The sequence below is a fragment of the Solanum pennellii genome, chromosome 9, assembly GCF_001406875.1.
Source record: "Solanum pennellii chromosome 9, SPENNV200".
Taxonomy (NCBI): Eukaryota; Viridiplantae; Streptophyta; class Magnoliopsida; order Solanales; family Solanaceae; genus Solanum; species Solanum pennellii.
Window position 1 is genome coordinate 940,286 of NC_028645.1, and position 20,983 is coordinate 961,268.

At 35.9% G+C, this 20,983-nt stretch overlaps 3 protein-coding genes and 1 long non-coding RNA gene across 5 annotated transcripts; 3 read left to right on the top strand and 1 right to left on the bottom strand.

The window, feature by feature from the left end:
- The first annotated feature begins 376 nt into the window (after positions 1-376).
- On the top strand, positions 377-2,889 carry LOC107031500 (pentatricopeptide repeat-containing protein At3g09650, chloroplastic-like). The gene has a single exon (XM_015232901.2). The coding sequence runs from the start codon at positions 498-500 to the stop codon at positions 2,715-2,717; it is 2,220 nt and encodes a 739-aa protein (XP_015088387.1). The 5' UTR covers positions 377-497; the 3' UTR covers positions 2,718-2,889.
- A 94-nt stretch (positions 2,890-2,983) lies between these two features.
- On the bottom strand, positions 2,984-3,406 carry LOC107031501. The gene is made up of 2 exons (XR_001458217.2): positions 3,367-3,406; positions 2,984-3,190 (listed from the first exon to the last, which is right to left on the bottom strand). It is a non-coding gene; the product is annotated as an uncharacterized LOC107031501 (long non-coding RNA).
- Positions 3,407-6,418: 3,012 nt separating this feature from the next.
- Positions 6,419-17,376, top strand: LOC107031691 (E3 ubiquitin-protein ligase UPL4). 2 transcript variants are annotated; one of them, XM_015233138.2, is made up of 18 exons: positions 6,419-6,616; positions 8,082-8,716; positions 8,849-8,959; positions 9,055-9,171; positions 9,265-9,423; positions 9,529-9,690; positions 11,989-12,141; positions 12,217-12,335; positions 12,423-13,569; positions 13,687-13,782; positions 14,005-15,231; positions 15,308-15,538; positions 15,618-15,722; positions 16,211-16,291; positions 16,388-16,456; positions 16,544-16,672; positions 16,779-16,862; positions 16,957-17,376. In XM_015233138.2, exons 2-18 carry the CDS (start codon positions 8,114-8,116, stop codon positions 17,020-17,022), a joined length of 4,659 nt encoding a protein of 1,552 aa, XP_015088624.1. In that variant the 5' UTR covers positions 6,419-6,616; positions 8,082-8,113; the 3' UTR covers positions 17,023-17,376. The 2 variants fall into 2 exon arrangements, with proteins under 2 accessions (XP_015088624.1, XP_027767556.1); XM_027911755.1 differs by having other exon boundaries at positions 6,611-6,740.
- Positions 17,377-18,408: 1,032 nt separating this feature from the next.
- On the top strand, positions 18,409-20,920 carry LOC107031406 (pentatricopeptide repeat-containing protein At3g09650, chloroplastic). Its single transcript, XM_015232759.2, has one exon. The coding sequence runs from the start codon at positions 18,529-18,531 to the stop codon at positions 20,746-20,748; it is 2,220 nt and encodes a 739-aa protein (XP_015088245.1). The 5' UTR covers positions 18,409-18,528; the 3' UTR covers positions 20,749-20,920.
- The last annotated feature ends 63 nt before the right edge of the window (positions 20,921-20,983 follow it).

The following is a 20,983-nucleotide window of genomic DNA, read 5'->3' on the forward strand; positions in this document are numbered from 1 at the left end:
TGAATGTATCTAAATAATTATTTTATAAGTTGAAGTGTTCAACTGTCGTACAAGAGACAAGAAGAAATGTCTAAATATTCATACTCAAATGTATTATGTTTATCCTCGCCCCGACCCAAAAGATGAAATCAAAAAGAAGAGTATAAGTACAAGAGCCACCAACTAAATCTCAATTTAATTTCAACTAACAATTAAACTCTTCAATTCATCTTTACTATGTCTCGTGAACATTTCATACTAATTTAACGTCATAATATGTGTAGATGATAATTTTGTAAGACACCGATTAAAGTATTATCATACTCGATTGCGTTGTGTCCAACCCCACCCCACCCCACCCCAAGAAAAGTGAAAGTACAAGAACCACCAACTAAACCCCATTACGTAGTTCATCCATACTCCACCCAAAACCCTTCAACACACCTTATCACCATTTCCTCAATTTGAAACTACTTCTCCCTCCCCCTTTCTCTTCTTCCCCAAATGTTCAAGAATTCATGACAAGTCTACTACCCCCCACCCCCCCTTCACCCCCTTCCTCAACTTCACCATTTCCCTTCACCCAAAATCTCATCTTTAACTCCTTCTCTTCTTCAACCCTCACTTGTAAAGCTACCAATAGCTCATTTCAACCTCACCCCACTTCCAATTCCTCCAACCCCACTTCCTTAATCACTTCCAAGAACCCATTTTCAGCTTCCCCTGACAATACCCTTTTGACCCTTTTGCAGCAGAGAAAGACTGATGAAGCTTGGTTGTACTACACCAAGAATCTTGATCAACAACTCCCAAACCCCACTTGTCTTAGTCGTTTAGTTTCTCAATTATCTTACCAAAACTCCACTATCAGCCTCCGTCGTGCTCAGTCAATCATCCAACGCCTCCGCCATGAACGGCAGCTTCACCGCCTCGACGCGAATTCACTTGGACTTCTTGCTAGTGCTGCAGCTAAAGGTGGACATGTTCTTTATGCTGCTTCTATTATTAAGTCAATGTTGAAATCTGGTTATTTACCTCATGTTAAAGCTTGGAGTTCTGTTGTTAGTCGTCTTGCATCCTCTGGTGACGATGGTCCAATTGAAAGTTTGGGTCTTTTTTGTGCTGTTACTAAAAGGATTCGTAGGTTGTCTAATCTTGATTTGGTTAAGCATTCGCGGCCTGATACAGCCGCGTATAATGCTGTGTTGAATGCTTGTGCTAATCTTGGTGATAAGAAAAGGTTCTTGGAGTTGTTTAATGAAATGAGTGAGTTTGATTGTGAGCCTGATGTTTTGACTTATAATGTGATGATTAAGCTTTGTGCAAGAGGTGATAGGAAGGATTTGCTTGTTTTCGTATTGGAAAGGATACTCGAGAAGGGAATTCCGTTGTGTATGTCAACATTTCAGTCTCTTGTTGCTGCTTATGTTGGTTTTGGTGATTTGGTTACTGCGGAAAAAGTTGTTCAGGCTATGAGGGAAGGGAGGAGGGATTTGTGTAAGATGCTAAGAGAGGGTAATGTGGAAGAGGTGTGTTTGAATGATAGTGATGTGTTTGAGAAGTTGCTTCCGAATTCTGTTAATTGGAGAGAAAATGAGCCGCCGGAGTTGTCTAGAGTGTTTGAACCGAATTCTAGGATGTATACGACTTTAATGAAAGGTTATATGAATGCTGGTCGTGTTGCAGATATGGTGAGGATGTTAGAGGCAATGAGACATCTAGGAGATAGTGAGAGCCATCCAGACCATGTCACTTACACGACAGTTATTTCTGCATTTGTGAAGCAAGGTTTAATGGATAGGGCACGAGAGGTGCTGGCTGAGATGGTCAGGATTGGTGTCCCTGCTAATAGAGTAACTTACAATGTTTTGATCAAAGGATATTGTCAACAGCTGCATATTGACAGGGCAGAAGAGCTGATTAAAGAGATGATTGATACTGGAATAGAGCCTGATGTGGTTTCTTATAACACAATCATTGATGGATGTATATTGGTAGATGACAGTGCAGGAGCTCTTTCCTACTTCAACGATATGAGAGCGAGAGGTATTGCTCCAACCAAAGTAAGTTACACCACTTTGATGAAAGCTTTTGCCTCGTCTGGTCAGGCTAAGCTAGCTAACAAGGTGTTTGACGAGATGCTTAAAGACCCTCGAGTGAAGGTTGATTTGGTTGCTTGGAATATGTTGGTAGATGCATACTCTAAGCTAGGAAAGGTTGAGGAAGCAAAGAGTGTGATCGAGAGGATGAAAGAAAACGGATTCTACCCAAACGTAGCCACTTATGGCAGTCTTGCAAATGGAATTGCTTTGGCTAGGAAGCCGGGAGAAGCACTCTTGCTTTGGAATGAGATAAAACAGAGGTGTGGAATGGGAAACGGAGAGGAGTCTACTCCGTCTTCAGGCCTCCTCCCGCCATTGGAACCTGATGAAGGACTGTTGGATACATTAGCAGACATATGTGTCCGAGCAGCTTTCTTTAGGAAAGCGTTGGAGATCGTTGCTTGCATGGAGCAACACGGGATACCACCAAATAAGACCAAGTTTACTAGGATCTACGTCGAGATGCATTCAAGGATGTTTACTAGTAAGCACGCGTCAAGAGCTAGACAGGACAGGAGAAAGGAACGAAAACGAGCAGCTGAAGCATTCAAGTTCTGGTTGGGATTGCCCAACTCCTATTATGGAAGTGAATGGCGCCTTGATTCAGTAATTGACGATGAATACAAATCTGAGTAATTGAAGATGAAAACACAGATATTATTCTTGAATATATATGTAGATTTGAAAGTTTGGTGTGTTATACACAGTTGAAATATAATCTGATACAGCTTTCTACTGGATTCTGTAAGTGTCTCTTCTATCTTATGATGGTCAATAGCAATTATATTTAGTGTATTTTACCAAAGTTCATAAGGTGTATACATCAATTAATGAGTTACATAATGCTGTAAAGCTCTTTCTTTAGATCATGGTAAAAGAACCACCTGGGTTTATACTTAATATTTGCTCTCGATATACTTGTATTGATTTCTTCAGAATAGCCTAAAATGTCACGTAGTTAAAACTATTTACATGAAAGGAACATATTAGAAGCCAAAATGGCACTTCTTCTCGAAAATAAACAGAATGATACATGATTTAGTTGTGGCCTTAGAGTTGCTCGACTATCCTCTTGACCTTGATGTTTGTGAATAAGATGAAGATAGAACCTGCATGAAAAATGATTCAAGATTAGGGAAACCCAAAATTTGACAGAAAAAGAGTTGTATTTTCACATAAGTAATGTCGAGAGAATTGAGTTCCAGTGATCAAGTATGGCTGTATAAACTTCATTCTCAGTGCAATTTGGTTATCTTGTAACTATGAAGGCCAGATATCACAGTACCTGATATGTTTTGGGACCCTTCTTTAGTAAATAACCAACAACTATATTTTGTGCATCACCTTAGAGTCTAGAAATATATAATTTAGTTCAATATAGTCTTCAGGAGGGGGTAAATAGACTTTCCACAAAGTTTGGGTATCTTATCGTAGTAAATTTGGTCATAATTAACACGTCATTTTAATTATATTTTCTAATGAAATTAAAATAAGATTTGATATCAATCCTTAAAATTCAATAGACGACAAAAAATAACAATAACAATAATAATTACTTAGGTCACAAAATTTCTTATATAAACGGCCTCTGAGAGAGAAGCCGAATCATCTTTGAGTTCTGTCAATGAGCAAATCGCTTCCTCTCTCTTTCATTGGTATGCATATTTCTTATGCTATAATTCTACATTGTTCATAAAACTACAGTTCTAAGCAAAAAATAATTATTATTATTGATCAATCATTAAATTAACCATAGATCAAAAAATCATTTTGTTTTATCATTTTGGTTCAAATAGGACAAGTATATCAAATTATAATTTTTTGTAAACATAGCGAAATTGATTTTACTTATTACATACCTTTTGTTTTATCGTGATTTATTTTATTACAGGGAAAAAAGTTTTAAAAAGTATACGATTAATTTATTTGAGATTGTTCCATTTTGGTACTCATTACACACATGTTTTCGTTGAATTATAATCATCCTAATCAATTTATAAAATATTGCATGAGACAATCGTGCGAAGCACGTGTTCATAAACTAGTGTATATATATATAAAATATTGCATGGGACAATCGTGCGAAGCACGTGTTCATAAACTAGTATATATATATATATTTTATTTTTTACTCCCTCAAAAATAGTGAACTATATTTTGTGCATCACCTTAGAGTCTAGAAATATATAATTTAGTTCAATATAGTCTTCAGGAGGGGGTAAATAGACTTTCCACAAAGTTTGGGTATCTTATCGTAGTAAATTTGGTCATAATTAACACGTCATTTTAATTATATTTTCTAATGAAATTAAAATAAGATTTGATATCAATCCTTAAAATTCAATAGACGACAAAAAATAACAATAACAATAATAATTACTTAGGTCACAAAATTTCTTATATAAACGGCCTCTGAGAGAGAAGCCGAATCATCTTTGAGTTCTGTCAATGAGCAAATCGCTTCCTCTCTCTTTCATTGGTATGCATATTTCTTATGCTATAATTCTACATTGTTCATAAAACTACAGTTCTAAGCAAAAAATAATTATTATTATTGATCAATCATTAAATTAACCATAGATCAAAAAATCATTTTGTTTTATCATTTTGGTTCAAATAGGACAAGTATATCAAATTATAATTTTTTGTAAACATAGCGAAATTGATTTTACTTATTACATACCTTTTGTTTTATCGTGATTTATTTTATTACAGGGAAAAAAGTTTTAAAAAGTATACGATTAATTTATTTGAGATTGTTCCATTTTGGTACTCATTACACACATGTTTTCGTTGAATTATAATCATCCTAATCAATTTATAAAATATTGCATGAGACAATCGTGCGAAGCACGTGTTCATAAACTAGTGTATATATATATAAAATATTGCATGGGACAATCGTGCGAAGCACGTGTTCATAAACTTATATATATATATATATATATATATAATTTATTTTTTACTCCCTCAAAAATAGTGAACTATATTTTGTGCATCACCTTAGAGTCTAGAAATATATAATTTAGTTCAGGATAGTCTTCGGTCATAGCTCGGGAGGGGGTAAATAGACTTTTCACAAAGTTTGGGTACTTATCGTAGTAAATTTGGTCATAATTAACACGTAATTTAGTTATATTTTCTAATGAAATTAAATTAAGATTTGATATCAGTCCTTAAAATTCAATAGACGACAAAAAATATTAATAACAATAATAATTACTTAGGTCACAAAATTTCTTATATAAACGGCCTCAAAGAGAGAAGCCGAATCATCTTTGAGTTCTGTCAATGAGCAAATCGCTTTCTCTCTCTTTCATCGGTACGTATATTTCTTATGCTATAATTCTACATTGTTCATAAAACTACAGTTCTAAGCAAAAAATAATTATTATTATTGTTGATCAATCATTAAATTAACCATAGATCTAAAAATCATTTTGTTTTATCATTTTGGTTCAAGTAGGACAAGTATATCAAATTATATATTTTTTTGTAAACATAGCGAAATTGATTTTACTTTATTACATACCTTTTATTTATTGTGATTTGTTATTGTTACAGTGGAAAAAGTTTTAATAAGTATACGATTTAGGGAAATTATATTCGTTGTTTTAAAAGTATTATATTTATAATTTTATCATTTGCACAAAAAATTTAGATATATCTTTCAATCCAAGGGGAAGATAAATTATTTTTTTATTCTTTTAGAATTTTTAATTGAAACAGAAGATATATAGATGTATATTTAATCATTTCTCTCACATCAATTTTTTTATTATTATTTTGATGATAAATTTGTGTTTATTAATTTTTTTAATTATTATTTTGATGATAAATTTTTGTTTATTGCTTTGACATCAATTTTTCTCTCTCTGATCTTCTTGTCAATTGTATCACATGTATATGTCAATTTTATAACATATACATGTACTCCCCCCAAAAATACTATATAAATGTAAAAATTATTGTATGATAATAATTTATTTATAACAAAGTAATTTCATTAACCTTATATACCTGATTTATTTAGATATACATTATTTTATTTTCATCGAATTACTTAAAAGTTATTTAATGTAAGGTATAGCGTATAAAACTTTCGAAATAAAATATAAAATTATTTTATCATATATCTGATTGTAGATATGAAATAATCTTAAATTATTTATTTTATATTTTTATTATAATAATGATATAAGTTATTTTATATATATATATAATACAATTTTTATTCGAAAATAACTCATTCCTAACCGAATCATGATGATAATAGAGACCTTATTCACATATAATTTGTTTTGTTTACTCTTAAAAACTTCATTATAAACATAATTACTTCCACCCCCACCCCCACCCGTAGTGCTTCCTTCTTACTGTGTTTTCATCATTATCTATCATCAGCAATTCTTTAATTTTCATGTAACTAGGTGTGTATTGTGTAAATATTCAACGCAGAATTATCAAGAAAGAAGAAGAAAGTAATTTAATTAAAGAAAAAGAGATAAAGATCGATTAAACTCCACCGCTTTTAGGTACCCAAGAACTGATTTTTTTCATATTTTTTATTATTTATTGTGTAAAAAGTGATTATGGGTCTTCAAATTTTTGGCTAATTCAACTTATTGATCATCTGGGTGAAGGTTATTTATCATAAAGGTATAGTCTTTTTGGAAATTGCTTCAAGCTGATCGGCTGTTCTTGAATTGCAGTGACTATGAATGGTTATATTATGCTTAAATCAGTTGGGAGTTTATGTGGGGTTTGTTTTGTTTTACAGTTTTGGTGGTTGAAAAAATGTGTTTCTTTGCTAATTTTAGTGTTTTTGTAGTGATATAAGTTTGTATTGTCTGTTTGTTTGACTATATGATCAAATATGTTACACTATGATGACTTCACTTTGGAGGCTAAGCTATGTAGGTATATTATGGTTAAATCACTTTAGGAGTTTTTCTGGGGTTCCTTTGTTTTCATTCTTTGTGGTTGAAACAATGTTTTTCTTTGCTAATTTTAGTGTTTTTGTAGTGCTATAAGCTTGCATTGTTTGTTTGTTTGTTTTACTGGATGATCAAAACATATAACACTATGATGACTTAACATTGGAGGCTAAACTATGCATGTATATATTATGCTTAAATCAGTTGGGAGTTTTTCTGGGGTTGTTTTATTTTTCATTCTTTTTGGTTGAAACAATGTATTTGATTGCTAATTTTAGTGTTTTTGTAGTGTTGTGAGTTTGTTTTATGTGTTTGATTTACCAAATGATCAAACATTCTCAAACACATGCCACTATGATGACTTTGCTTTGGAGGCTCTCCTTGTTGCTAGTTAATTTGTTGTGACTAGTTTTTTGTCCTTCGATTTTTGTTACTTTAGTTCTATTGTGGTATTATTTGGTTGTTGTAGTTACTGTTCAACATGCTTTGTTAGGCTTTTACATCCATTACTTCTTTTTCTGGATTGCTTTGGTCTGTTTTTTTGCTGAGCCGAGTGTCTGCATACTCTTTACTCCCCCGAAACTCCATTCTGTGCGACTACACTGGGTATGTTGTTGCATATATGGATTCCATTACTCCAGAATTCCAAGAATTTGTTTCCATGGATCAATCTGTGGGTGGATTATGTAATAAAGTTGTGCTATTTATACCAGGAGAAGTTTGCTGATATAAGGCCCAATCAGTCAACTAAGTTTCAATCTGAAATAGTTGTAGTCTGCTTTATGAAACTTGTATATCCATTTCGCTTGTTCGAGTGTTTTGATCTAAATTTTGTTTAGATGAACGAAAATTCAATCGGCTAATGTTTTGGTGCATTTGAGAATGATAATGGGCTGTTAATAATGAAGTCCTTATAATATTGACAGGAAAACATATAGAACTGGCTTGGTGTTGTTTCATGGGAAACCGGGGGCAGAAAAGGACTGAAAATGTNTGCTAATGTTTTGGTGCATTTGAGAATGATAATGGGCTGTTAATAATGAAGTCCTTATAATATTGACAGGACAACATATAGAACTGGCTTGGTGTTGTTTCATGGGAAACCGGGGGCAGAAAAGGACTGAAAATGTTGATGAACTGCCTGCCGATAAGCGACCCTGTAGCTCAACCAATAACAGGCCTAGTACTTCCAACTCAGTGATTCCTACTACAATGAGTTCCATACACGAAAGTCACCATGGTGATATAGACACATCATCATCATCATCATCCACTTCAGGGTCAAGTGAAGGTGAAAAGGACTCTGCTTATGGATCTTATGAATCTGATAGTACTTATAGGGACTATTACAGGCGGCAATTGATGGGCAATCAGAGCAAATTCAATGGAGTTTTGGAAAGTTTGAGAAAAGAATCTGAAGAATCAGCACTGTTGGCTGCTCTTACGGAACTATGTGATTTGTTATCGTTTTCTCCTGATAGTTCAATGTCGAACGTAATGGCAGATTTATTTTCTCCCGTTCTTGTTAGATTGGCTAGATATGAGAGCAATTCTGAAATAATGCTATTAGCAATCAGGGCAATGACTTATTTATGTGAAGTTCATCCTCGTTCTTCGGCCTCCCTTGCCAATCATGACGCAGTTCCTGCCCTTTGCCAAAGACTAATGGCCATTGAGTTTTTGGATGTGGCTGAACAGGTATGATGAAATTGTTTATCAATAATTCATTTTTTTGTGTTAAATTAAAGAGTGGAAGGCTTTTTAGATGTTTTCCTGCAAAAAAAATTTCTTGAGTTATGCTGTGAGTAATTTTTTCCCTCTTCAACTTAGTGTTTGCAAGCACTAGAGAAAATCTCGCGGGAGCAACCTATAGTGTGTTTGCAGTCTGGGGCTATAATGGCCATTTTACGTTACATTGATTTCTTTTCGACAAGTGAGCAGGTAAAGCAATAACATTAACAATCTGCTATAATAAACTGATGATATTGAGGTTGAAATGTTTATTTTCTTCTGTTTGTTTCTTTTATCTGTTGCAGAGGAAGGCACTCTTAACAATCGTAAATATTTGTAAAAAGCTTCCCTCCGGATGTCCTCCACCTTTAATGGAGGCGGTTCCCGTTTTGTGCGATCTTCTTTTATATGAGGATAGACAGGTATAATTTCTAGAAAGTTGTTCCTGGACTGATCCCTTGTAATTATTCTGTATTACACTGTTATAACATTGAAATGGTTTCTTCATCTTTCAGCTTGTTGAGAGCGTAGCAACTTGTTTGATTAGAATAGTTGAGCAGGCATCCCATTCTTCAGAGATGCTGGACGAACTGTGTAATCACAGGCTAGTTCAGCAAGTCACAAGTCTCATAGAGTTGAATGGAAGAACAACAGTTAGCCAATCAGTTTATGTTGTAAGATCTTGAAGTGTATTTTAGTTGCTGACATCAGATATGAATATCCCTATTCTACATTCTTCAGTTTCTTGGTTTATACGTAATTTTTTTCCTTCATGTTAGGGTTTAATTGGGTTACTTTTCAAACTGGCTGCTGGCTCTATTGTTGCTGTCAAGACTCTCTTTGAACGTAACATCAGCCACATATTAAAGGACATTTTATCCACTCATGACTTCTCACATGGGGTGCCTTCTACTCTGATTGTTAATGGGCATTATAATCAGGTGCTTTATAAAGTTCCCTTATTCTTTTAATTGTTGATTGTGATGTTTGTTTAGATGAAACTATGTCGCAGCTATATATGATAAGGGAGTTGTAGCATACAATTGACCCCAACAATAATAATATACTTAGTATAACCCCACAAGGGGGATTTGGGGAGTGTAAAATTGTAACACAGACCTTAACCATTACCTTTGTGGGCATAAAATTGACCCCAAAAAATAAAAAAGAGATGAAAGTGGAGTGAGAAGTGTCGAGACGAAAATTGTACATAAGCTTCTCAAAATTGCTGCTCTCTGTCTCGTTTTGCCAAATAATATAAATGCAATAATGCATTGATATCTTTCTCAAACATTTTTGTCCCCATCATAAGAACTGTTGGCTTAAGCTCCATAGAATAGTGGATGTTTGAAAAAGGAGAGACCCAAATTTAGAGAATTAAGTCTGCCCTAGGATTTTCAGCAATGGGTCAAAAAAAGCCATTTAAGTGGTGCTCTTGGGGCTCTAACTTGGGACCTCATATAAACCTCGAACCACCCAGGCAATTGCTTTGGAGATATTACTTGTGTCAAGAAGTTAATATCATATACATATTTTATTTTTATTTTTAAAATGTAGTTTACCTATACAAAGTGAATTTTTCCAACAAATGGGGTTTCATTTGAGCCCCCTAAGACCAGTTAGGTCTGTTCCTACATACAAAGGTCATGATTGGCTCAGTTTGAAGATGATGTCATGCGATTTTTCTTTTGATTATTCATAGTTCTTGATATGTTATTTGCTTACATCCGGTACTTCTGAACTAGTTATACTTTTTATTTCTCAGATTGTTGTCAACTTTGACAGATAGTTCTCTGTTGCCTGGTATTTGAGGAAAGATACCAAAGTAATATTAGTTTAGTTGATCATCGACTTTGTGCTTTCTTTATTGACTTGTGTACATGCACTTGCTTGGGTTTTACTTGTCACGAGTTGGAAAAAGAGGGACCAATGAGGTCATGCTGTATTTCTTGAATGATATTTAGGCCTTCTTTTTTTATGTGGAAAATAAGTGATCCGTCTTTGCTTCATTCAGTTTTAGTATGGAACTCATGTATTGCTATTAGAGGAGCTACTTGGTGTTCTCGTTGGAATAGATAGAATGTGGAAGTACGGTGAAATCATGATGAAAACTTATCATTATTCAAGTGTAAATGATCTGGACCAACCACATTGATAACCAAGTTTGCGGCAGCTAAGAGCTACAGTTAGATTTAGGGTTAAGAGAACCATTTCTTCATTTGAAAGAGAAAGAAGAATAGTAGGAGTATGAATAAATATAAGGGAGTGTAGAGGAATACCATCATAAATTTGATGTGCAAGTCATGACTTGGAATTATTGAGTAGAGGAAAACCACCATAAATTTGATGTTCAAGTCTGGATTTGCTTATAAGTTATTATAATTTTATCGATACGGGGAAAGATCCCATATAACAAGAGGTATAGCAAAAGTAGAGAAGTATGAATCAAGCTCCTTCCCTTCAAAAGATCTCTTATTTCCTCCTCCATTCCTATGCTTAATGAATGAAGTAGCTTTTCTTACCTTTTAGTTGCAGCACTTTCAGAGAGAGAAATAGGAAAGAGATGGTATAAAGGTGGCTGAAAACTGAAAAAGAAAAATCATCTCAAACGAAAAGAAGTTATATAGATTTTTCCATATAAAATGTTGTAAATCATGCATCTAATCATCTAAACAAAAAATTAGCCTACAGTGGTAGGATCATCAACAGTTCATCATTTTGCCTCCTTTCAAGCAATGTTGAGCTTTGCTTGAAATTAGGGGTCTCAAATGGGCGAGTTGAGTTGAAATTGGAGATATTAAAATGGGTTGAAATAGAAATTGGATTGGGTCCTAGCTCGCCCAAGTTTACTTTGGGCTAGCTTAAACACGGGTTGGGATTTGACCCACTTAATCTCAATAATTTTAATATATTATTATTTAAGTTTTATAACCACAATTTTAATTTGAACTGAAGTTAAAAAAAGAAGTTACAAATGGATAGATAAATCTTAAAAGATATAAAATAGATAGTAATTGATACCTTCAATATATAGGAACATACATTACATTAAACCAATGCATATAAAGAGTCTTAAAATGGGTTGAAATTGGAGATTACAATGTTGGACTTTTACCCACTCTAATAAAATAATGTATGAGTAGGATTTTAATTTATGAAATGGTCATATCTTGTTAGATGGGATGACTGTACATGTGATGACTTCTGAAGGAAAAGAGTTGTATTGTCTTTGTTCTCAGGTTGATGAAGTTCTCAAGTTGTTAAATGAACTTCTTCCTCCCATATCCAGAGAGCAGAATATCAAACTAGCAGCAGACAAGGAAGATTTCCTCATCAACAATCCGGATCTTCTAGAGGAATTTGGATTTCATTTACTTCCTGTGCTGATCCAGGTGGTTATTCTTATTTGTGGTTATATAAATTACCTTGCTCTAGCTTCCCCTGACTCTTCTTTAATCGTTAAACAGGTGGTCAATTCTGGCATGAGTTTAAATGCATGGTTTGGCTGTCTCTCTGTCATCAATAAGTTGGTTTATTTCAGCAAATCTGACAGGCTTGAATTTCTTCAAAATACTAACATTTCAAGGTGAGATGCTTTTGCTTACTCCATGTTTTAAGCAAAAATTTAGTATCTTCTTCAATTAGTCTAAATCAACTTCTCTGTATCTTACAGCTTCTTAGCAGGAGTTTTTACTCGCAGAGATCCTCATGTTCTGATATTAGCCCTTCAAATTGTTGATAAGCTATTAGAGAAGCTCTCTCATATTTTCTTGGACTCATTTGTTAAGGAAGGTGTTCTTTTTGCTGTTGATGCACTTCTTTCCCCGCAAAAGTGTTCGCAGTCTCTGTTTTCAACCAATGGTGTTCAAGCATCAGATGAAACCGGCCAAGGATCAGCACCACCTACTGCAGTAAATTGTCTTTGTTTTGCTTCTGATGCTCTTAAGTCTCCAACAGGACCAGAATCAAGGACTTGCAAGATAGAGAAAGAGACTGTCCAAAGTCTTGCTAGGCATATCAAGACCAATTACTTTGCAACAGACTCAATGAACTCCAGATTAGGAATAACCGATGTTCTTCAGAAGCTCAAGACTCTTTCGTCTCAGTTAACTGATCTGGTTCACAAATTTAGTAGCAGCATTGCTCCTCCTCAAGAGAAAGAAGACTTTTACCCTGTTTTGCATCAAATTATGTCAGAGTTAAATGGAAATAATGCCATTTCTACGTTCGAGTTCATTGAGAGTGGAGTTGTGAAGTCTCTAGTAAATTACCTCTCCAATGGCCAATACTTGGGAAAAAAGGTAGATGGTGATGTCTCAGTAAATCAGCTGTATATTATAGAAAAGAGATTTGAGCTGTTTGGTAGATTACTTTTGGATAACTCTGGCCCGCTTGTGGAGAACTCCACTTTTCTAGCTTTGATAAGGAGATTGCATAGTGCACTTTGCTCTGTTGAAAACTTCCCAGTCATCTTGAGTCATGCATCTAAGCTACGAAACTCATATGCTACAATCCCATATGAGCATTGTACGCCATATCCTTGTCTGAAGGTCCAGTTTGTGAAGGGAGAGGGGGAGTCATCACTTGTTGATTATCCGGAGAGTGTTGTGAGCGTAGATCCCTTTTCGCTGTTGGAAACAATTGAGGGATACCTGTGGCCAAAAGTGAGTAAAAAGAAAAGTCAAAAGTTGAATCCACCCACTCTGGATTTGGAGGAAGAGTCACCATCTCGTGCATCACAAGATGTAAGCATGTCTCAAGGTAAAAATCCAGGACCCATGGATTCGGACACCACTTCCACAGATTCTCATGAAACGCAGGTTGGTTTATAATTTTTTTCCTTTTTTCTACTAGTTGTTCCTCAATCTGTTACGTTTAGACTTTTTATTTAGTGGCAATGAGCTTCCTCATCCAAAGTTCCTGTGGTTCTCTTTCAGGTTGTGAAGAATAACTTGCAATTATTTGCTGAAGTGGAAACTGTGGATGTAGAACAAACAAAGAGTGTCCCAATGGATATTTCAGATGTTAATGCAGTAAGTCTTTTCCTTCGCTAACAGTTTTAACAAGTTATATCTTATGTATCTTTGAGTATGTCCTCAATTCTTGCTTTGCGATGGGTGACATTGTTATATCTTTTAAGTGATTTTGTATTATGTTTTGAATAGCTACAGAATCTTAATTGACTGTCTCAAATCAACCTGATACTCTGAATTCTGTCATATCCCTGATATTATGTTTGCGCTGATGCCTTACAGGAGTCTTTGAAGAAAGGAAGACTGAATTCATCTGAAGTTGATAGTAGTACAAGTTTGGAATGTACTGGATGTTGTGATGATGAAAATGTTGCACCTAAATTGATATTCTACCTGGAGGGACAGAAGTGGAACCACAAGTTGACCCTATATCAAACTCTACTCCTGCAGCAGATTAAAGCAGAGAATGACATCACTACAAATTCAAGCATGTGGAGTCAAGTACACAGGGTGACCTACAGAAGATTTGTGAGGCATAAACCAGGATGTCCTCAGAGTTGCAAACATGCTGTACATTCTACGTCATCTGAGAATACAGCATGGTGGCAGTACACCCCATCTTTCTCTAGCATGTTCGGTTCTGAAATGGTTGATCTTGAGAAATCAAGTCCAACTTATGATATCTTATTTCTACTTAGAAGCTTGGAAGGTTTGAACAGGTTCAGTATTCATCTTGGGTCTCGAACAAAACTATATGCTTTTGCTGAAGGAAAGACTACCAATTTTGGTGATCTTAAAGTTACAAATTCTGATCTCCCTCAGAATGAATTTGCAAGCACTAAATTGACAGAAAAAATAGAACTGCAAATGAGGAGTCCCTTTTCTGTTTCCATAGGTGGTTTGCCACCTTGGTGTGAACAATTGGTTAATACATGCCCCTTTTTGTTTGGTTTCGAAGCAAGATGCAAGTATTTCCGCCTTGCTGCATTTGGTCGACAGCCAATTCAGCCTGAATCATCGTCTCATAATACAGCTACAGGTGTGAGTGGTAGGCACCAAAACAGTAGTGTTTTACGCCGGAAAAAATTCTTAGTTCATCGAAGTAGAATTTTGGATTCTGCTAGGCAGATGATGGACCTCCATGCCAATCAGAAGGTTGTCATTGAGGTGGAATATAATGATGAGGTTGGTACTGGTCTTGGTCCGACGCTAGAATTTTTCACCCTTGTCAGTCATGAGTTCCAGAAGATTGGGCTAGGGATGTGGAGAGGTGATTACTTGGCTCATGCCAGCATGAGTGTAGAGGAGGAATCTGGAATTATTTTCTCTCCTTTTGGTCTGTTCCCCCGCCCATGGTCACCTTCGCCCCATTCATTAAATGGCCTAGAGTTCTCTGAAGTGCTGAAAAAGTTTGTGCTTCTGGGCCAGATAGTTGCAAAGTCTCTTCAAGATGGCAGGGTTCTAGATCTTCGGTTATCCAGAGCATTTTACAAGCTTCTTCTTGGGAAGGTATGCTCCATGTTTTAGTAAACATCCTTGTTAGTTCTAGTTCTTGAGCTCTCCTTATGTTCTCTTCTTTTTGTAGGAACTCACTTTGTATGACATCCAGTCATTTGACCCTGAACTTGGTGGAGTTCTTCTAGAATTTCAGGCTCTTGTTGAAAGAAAAAGACATCTGGAATCACATCCTGAGGGAAAATCATCGTTAGACCTAGAACTTAATTTCCGGAATACAAAAATTGGTGATCTTTGTCTTGACTATACTCTTCCTGGCTATCCAGATTATGTCCTTAGTTCTGCATCTGATGCAAAAACGGTTAGCACTCCACAAGTTGATCCCTGATATTTTTGAGATTCTAACAGGATAATCATTGAAGCTGATGACTTGTTTCTAGGTTGACTCCTCTAACTTAGAGGAATATGTTTTACTTGTTGTGGATGCTACTCTGAATTCTGGAATTTCAAGACAAATTGGAGCATTCAAGTCCGGCTTTGATCAGGTCCGTCTCCATCAGTTTAAGTTTCAGTATAAACTATTGAAGTAACAGTCCTTCAACTATAGTTTGCATAAGTTTCAGTTTATGATCAACTTCTATTTCTGTTCGATCTACTTACTATTCAATTGACAATTGGATGCAAGAGAATTCTCCCTGGAAGAAAGTAATTCCAGAAATTTATGGGAGAGGCCATATAGGTTTTTATCACGCCTTAAGATTTGCAGGTTATTTGAGATAATTTTCATCTGGTACAGGAACACTAACAACACAGTCAAATTTATCATGTGGTGATCCACAATATTTAACTTCCATCTGTATTTGAAATACTATACCGCTGTTATTTCTTCTTATAAAAATGGCAGAATTTTGGACCTACTTCATCAAATCAAATAATCAGTTTATATTGCCATAAGATTTAGTAGGAATTCTAAATGCGGTTCGCGGTTACTCATTTGTTCTGTCTTTCATCTTCAATGTGGTTGATTCCTCAGGTTTTCCCCATCAGACATCTTCAGGTTTTCACTGAAGATGAATTAGAGAGACTATTGTGCGGAGAGTGTGGATTCTGGAACGTAAGTTGTGTTTTCTGAGCTGCTGATGGGTATTACTTAAAGATTGATCTCCTGTTTTTTTTTCTAAAAGAAAACGATTGTTGTTGTTTTGGGCAGTCCAATGAGCTTCTGGATCACATCAAGTTTGACCATGGGTACACTGCCAACAGTCCTCCAGTTTTAAATGTTCGTACAGTCCTATCTTCTTGGATTTTTATTCGTTAATGGAACCAATTGCTAACTAATGACAATTGACTTCCTGCAAATCTGTAGTTACTTGAAATTATGAAGGAATTTGACAGCAAGCAACAGAGAGCATTCCTGCAGTTTGTCACTGGTGCACCTAGACTGCCTCCAGGGGGTCTGGCATCTCTAAGCCCAAAGTTAACAATCGTTCGGAAGGTACTTCCAGTAGATTTCCTGAGTGCTTAAATAGTCAAAACAAAAAGATGTTCGCATCATAACGTTACTTCCTGCTCTAATGTCTAGCTGTTATGGTTTGTCGCAGAGTTGCAGTGTTTGGGTCGACGCTGACCTACCTAGTGTGATGACATGTGCAAACTATCTCAAGCTACCACCTTACTCTTCAAAAGTAAGCTCCTTTCTCTTTCACTCCCTTGTGTGAGATATCTTCTCTTTATTATTCGACAAAAGAAATAACTCCTTTTTTCCGTTAAATTTTGCAGGAGAAAATGAAGGAAAAGCTGTTATATGCCATAATGGAAGGACAAGGCTCATTCCATCTTTCATAGGTTCCCTGGCTTGATCAATCAGGTACACATAGCTTGTGAATAGTATAGTTCAGAGTAGGTGGTGGCTTAGAAGATCGTTGCAGCGGGTGGTTTTGTGGCGTTGAAGTAGAGCTGGTTACTGCTGCTGGCCTGACTTAAACTGGTGGTTGTGCAAACAATGGTTTGTTAGTTATTAGTATAAAAATTATAAGTAGATAGTCCAGTTCTTGAAGGAGAATTATACAGTGAAAAGTACTTTTGGGGGAAGGGGGTTAAAGTTTGGTTTATTTAGTTGTTGGTAAACTATGTACAGTAAACAATTATGGACACATATATTTCTATCAAGGTCAGTTTGAATCATATATTAAGAGTCTCTTTCAACCTCTTAAACTTAGTTTACTTAGCTTGCTGTGATTTTCAAAACGTGTAAAATTAGAATGATATATTTCTTACAAAGTTTACTTAGCTTGCTATGATTTTCAAAACGTGTAAAACTAGAATGATATATTTCTTACAATTAATTCACTTATCTTATTTTGCTTTTTAGTTTTTTTTTTCAAAAAAAAAAATCACTTTTCATATTTATATATACTCTCATTTACTCAAATCTCTTAAATAGTCCAAAAAAGTGTCTTAATCTAGACATACTTCATATTGAAAGTATTATTCACCCACACACCAAAAAGAACAAAGAAAAAAGAAGAAAATTATAAACACCCCTAAAATTTTAGCAAAAAAAAATTAGTCCATCTTAATAATCCAAAAAATGTCTTAATCTAGACATGGTCCAAGTAGATGGCACCTTCCATCCACACTCTAAAAAAAACAAAAAGATGTGAAAATATCCCATTCTTCTAGATATTTCTTTTCATAAAAGAAAAAGACATAATATATAAACAACAATTAAATTAGATTTTAATCGACAAATAAATACCTCAACATAATCTCTCTGGTGACAATCAAACATTTCAACCCATCTTCACTATGTCTCGTAGATATCTGATGAGTATTAACTTGACACAATAATTTATGAATGTATCTAAATAATTATTTTATAAGTTGAAGTGTTCAACTGTCGTACAAGAGACAAGAAGAAATGTCTAAATATTCATACTCAAATGTATTATGTTTATCCTCGCCCCGACCCAAAAGATGAAATCAAAAAGAAGAGTATAAGTACAAGAGCCACCAACTAAATCTCAATTTAATTTCAACTAACAATTAAACTCTTCAATTCATCTTTACTATGTCTCGTGAACATTTCATACTAATTTAACGTCATAATATGTGTAGATGATAATTTTGTAAGACACCGATTAAAGTATTATCATACTCGATTGCGTTGTGTCCAACCCCACCCCACCCCACCCCAAGAAAAGTGAAAGTACAAGAACCACCAACTAAACCCCATTACGTAGTTCATCCATACTCCACCCAAAACCCTTCAACACACCTTATCACCATTTCCTCAATTTGAAACTACTTCTCCCTCCCCCTTTCTCTTCTTCCCCAAATGTTCAAGAATTCATGACAAGTCTACTACCCCCCACCCCCCCTTCACCCCCTTCCTCAACTTCACCATTTCCCTTCACCCAAAATCTCATCTTTAACTCCTTCTCTTCTTCAACCCTCACTTGTAAAGCTACCAATAGCTCATTTCAACCTCACCCCACTTCCAATTCCTCCAACCCCACTTCCTTAATCACTTCCAAGAACCCATTTTCAGCTTCCCCTGACAATACCCTTTTGACCCTTTTGCAGCAGAGAAAGACTGATGAAGCTTGGTTGTACTACACCAAGAATCTTGATCAACAACTCCCAAACCCCACTTGTCTTAGTCGTTTAGTTTCTCAATTATCTTACCAAAACTCCACTATCAGCCTCCGTCGTGCTCAGTCAATCATCCAACGCCTCCGCCATGAACGGCAGCTTCACCGCCTCGACGCGAATTCACTTGGACTTCTTGCTAGTGCTGCAGCTAAAGGTGGACATGTTCTTTATGCTGCTTCTATTATTAAGTCAATGTTGAAATCTGGTTATTTACCTCATGTTAAAGCTTGGAGTTCTGTTGTTAGTCGTCTTGCATCCTCTGGTGACGATGGTCCAATTGAAAGTTTGGGTCTTTTTTGTGCTGTTACTAAAAGGATTCGTAGGTTGTCTAATCTTGATTTGGTTAAGCATTCGCGGCCTGATACAGCCGCGTATAATGCTGTGTTGAATGCTTGTGCTAATCTTGGTGATAAGAAAAGGTTCTTGGAGTTGTTTAATGAAATGAGTGAGTTTGATTGTGAGCCTGATGTTTTGACTTATAATGTGATGATTAAGCTTTGTGCAAGAGGTGATAGGAAGGATTTGCTTGTTTTCGTATTGGAAAGGATACTCGAGAAGGGAATTCCGTTGTGTATGTCAACATTTCAGTCTCTTGTTGCTGCTTATGTTGGTTTTGGTGATTTGGTTACTGCGGAAAAAGTTGTTCAGGCTATGAGGGAAGGGAGGAGGGATTTGTGTAAGATGCTAAGAGAGGGTAATGTGGAAGAGGTGTGTTTGAATGATAGTGATGTGTTTGAGAAGTTGCTTCCGAATTCTGTTAATTGGAGAGAAAATGAGCCGCCGGAGTTGTCTAGAGTGTTTGAACCGAATTCTAGGATGTATACGACTTTAATGAAAGGTTATATGAATGCTGGTCGTGTTGCAGATATGGTGAGGATGTTAGAGGCAATGAGACATCTAGGAGATAGTGAGAGCCATCCAGACCATGTCACTTACACGACAGTTATTTCTGCATTTGTGAAGCAAGGTTTAATGGATAGGGCACGAGAGGTGCTGGCTGAGATGGTCAGGATTGGTGTCCCTGCTAATAGAGTAACTTACAATGTTTTGATCAAAGGATATTGTCAACAGCTGCATATTGACAGGGCAGAAGAGCTGATTAAAGAGATGATTGATACTGGAATAGAGCCTGATGTGGTTTCTTATAACACAATCATTGATGGATGTATATTGGTAGATGACAGTGCAGGAGCTCTTTCCTACTTCAACGATATGAGAGCGAGAGGTATTGCTCCAACCAAAGTAAGTTACACCACTTTGATGAAAGCTTTTGCCTCGTCTGGTCAGGCTAAGCTAGCTAACAAGGTGTTTGACGAGATGCTTAAAGACCCTCGAGTGAAGGTTGATTTGGTTGCTTGGAATATGTTGGTAGATGCATACTCTAAGCTAGGAAAGGTTGAGGAAGCAAAGAGTGTGATCGAGAGGATGAAAGAAAACGGATTCTACCCAAACGTAGCCACTTATGGCAGTCTTGCAAATGGAATTGCTTTGGCTAGGAAGCCGGGAGAAGCACTCTTGCTTTGGAATGAGATAAAACAGAGGTGTGGAATGGGAAACGGAGAGGAGTCTACTCCGTCTTCAGGCCTCCTCCCGCCATTGGAACCTGATGAAGGACTGTTGGATACATTAGCAGACATATGTGTCCGAGCAGCTTTCTTTAGGAAAGCGTTGGAGATCGTTGCTTGCATGGAGCAACACGGGATACCACCAAATAAGACCAAGTTTACTAGGATCTACGTCGAGATGCATTCAAGGATGTTTACTAGTAAGCACGCGTCAAGAGCTAGACAGGACAGGAGAAAGGAACGAAAACGAGCAGCTGAAGCATTCAAGTTCTGGTTGGGATTGCCCAACTCCTATTATGGAAGTGAATGGCGCCTTGATTCAGTAATTGACGATGAATACAAATCTGAGTAATTGAAGATGAAAACACAGATATTATTCTTGAATATATATGTAGATTTGAAAGTTTGGTGTGTTATACACAGTTGAAATATAATCTGATACAGCTTTCTACTGGATTCTGTAAGTGTCTCTTCTATCTTATGATGGTCAATAGCAATTATATTTAGTGTATTTTACCAAAGTTCATAAGGTGTATACATCAATTAATGAGTTACATAATGCTGTAAAGCTCTTTCTTTAGATCATG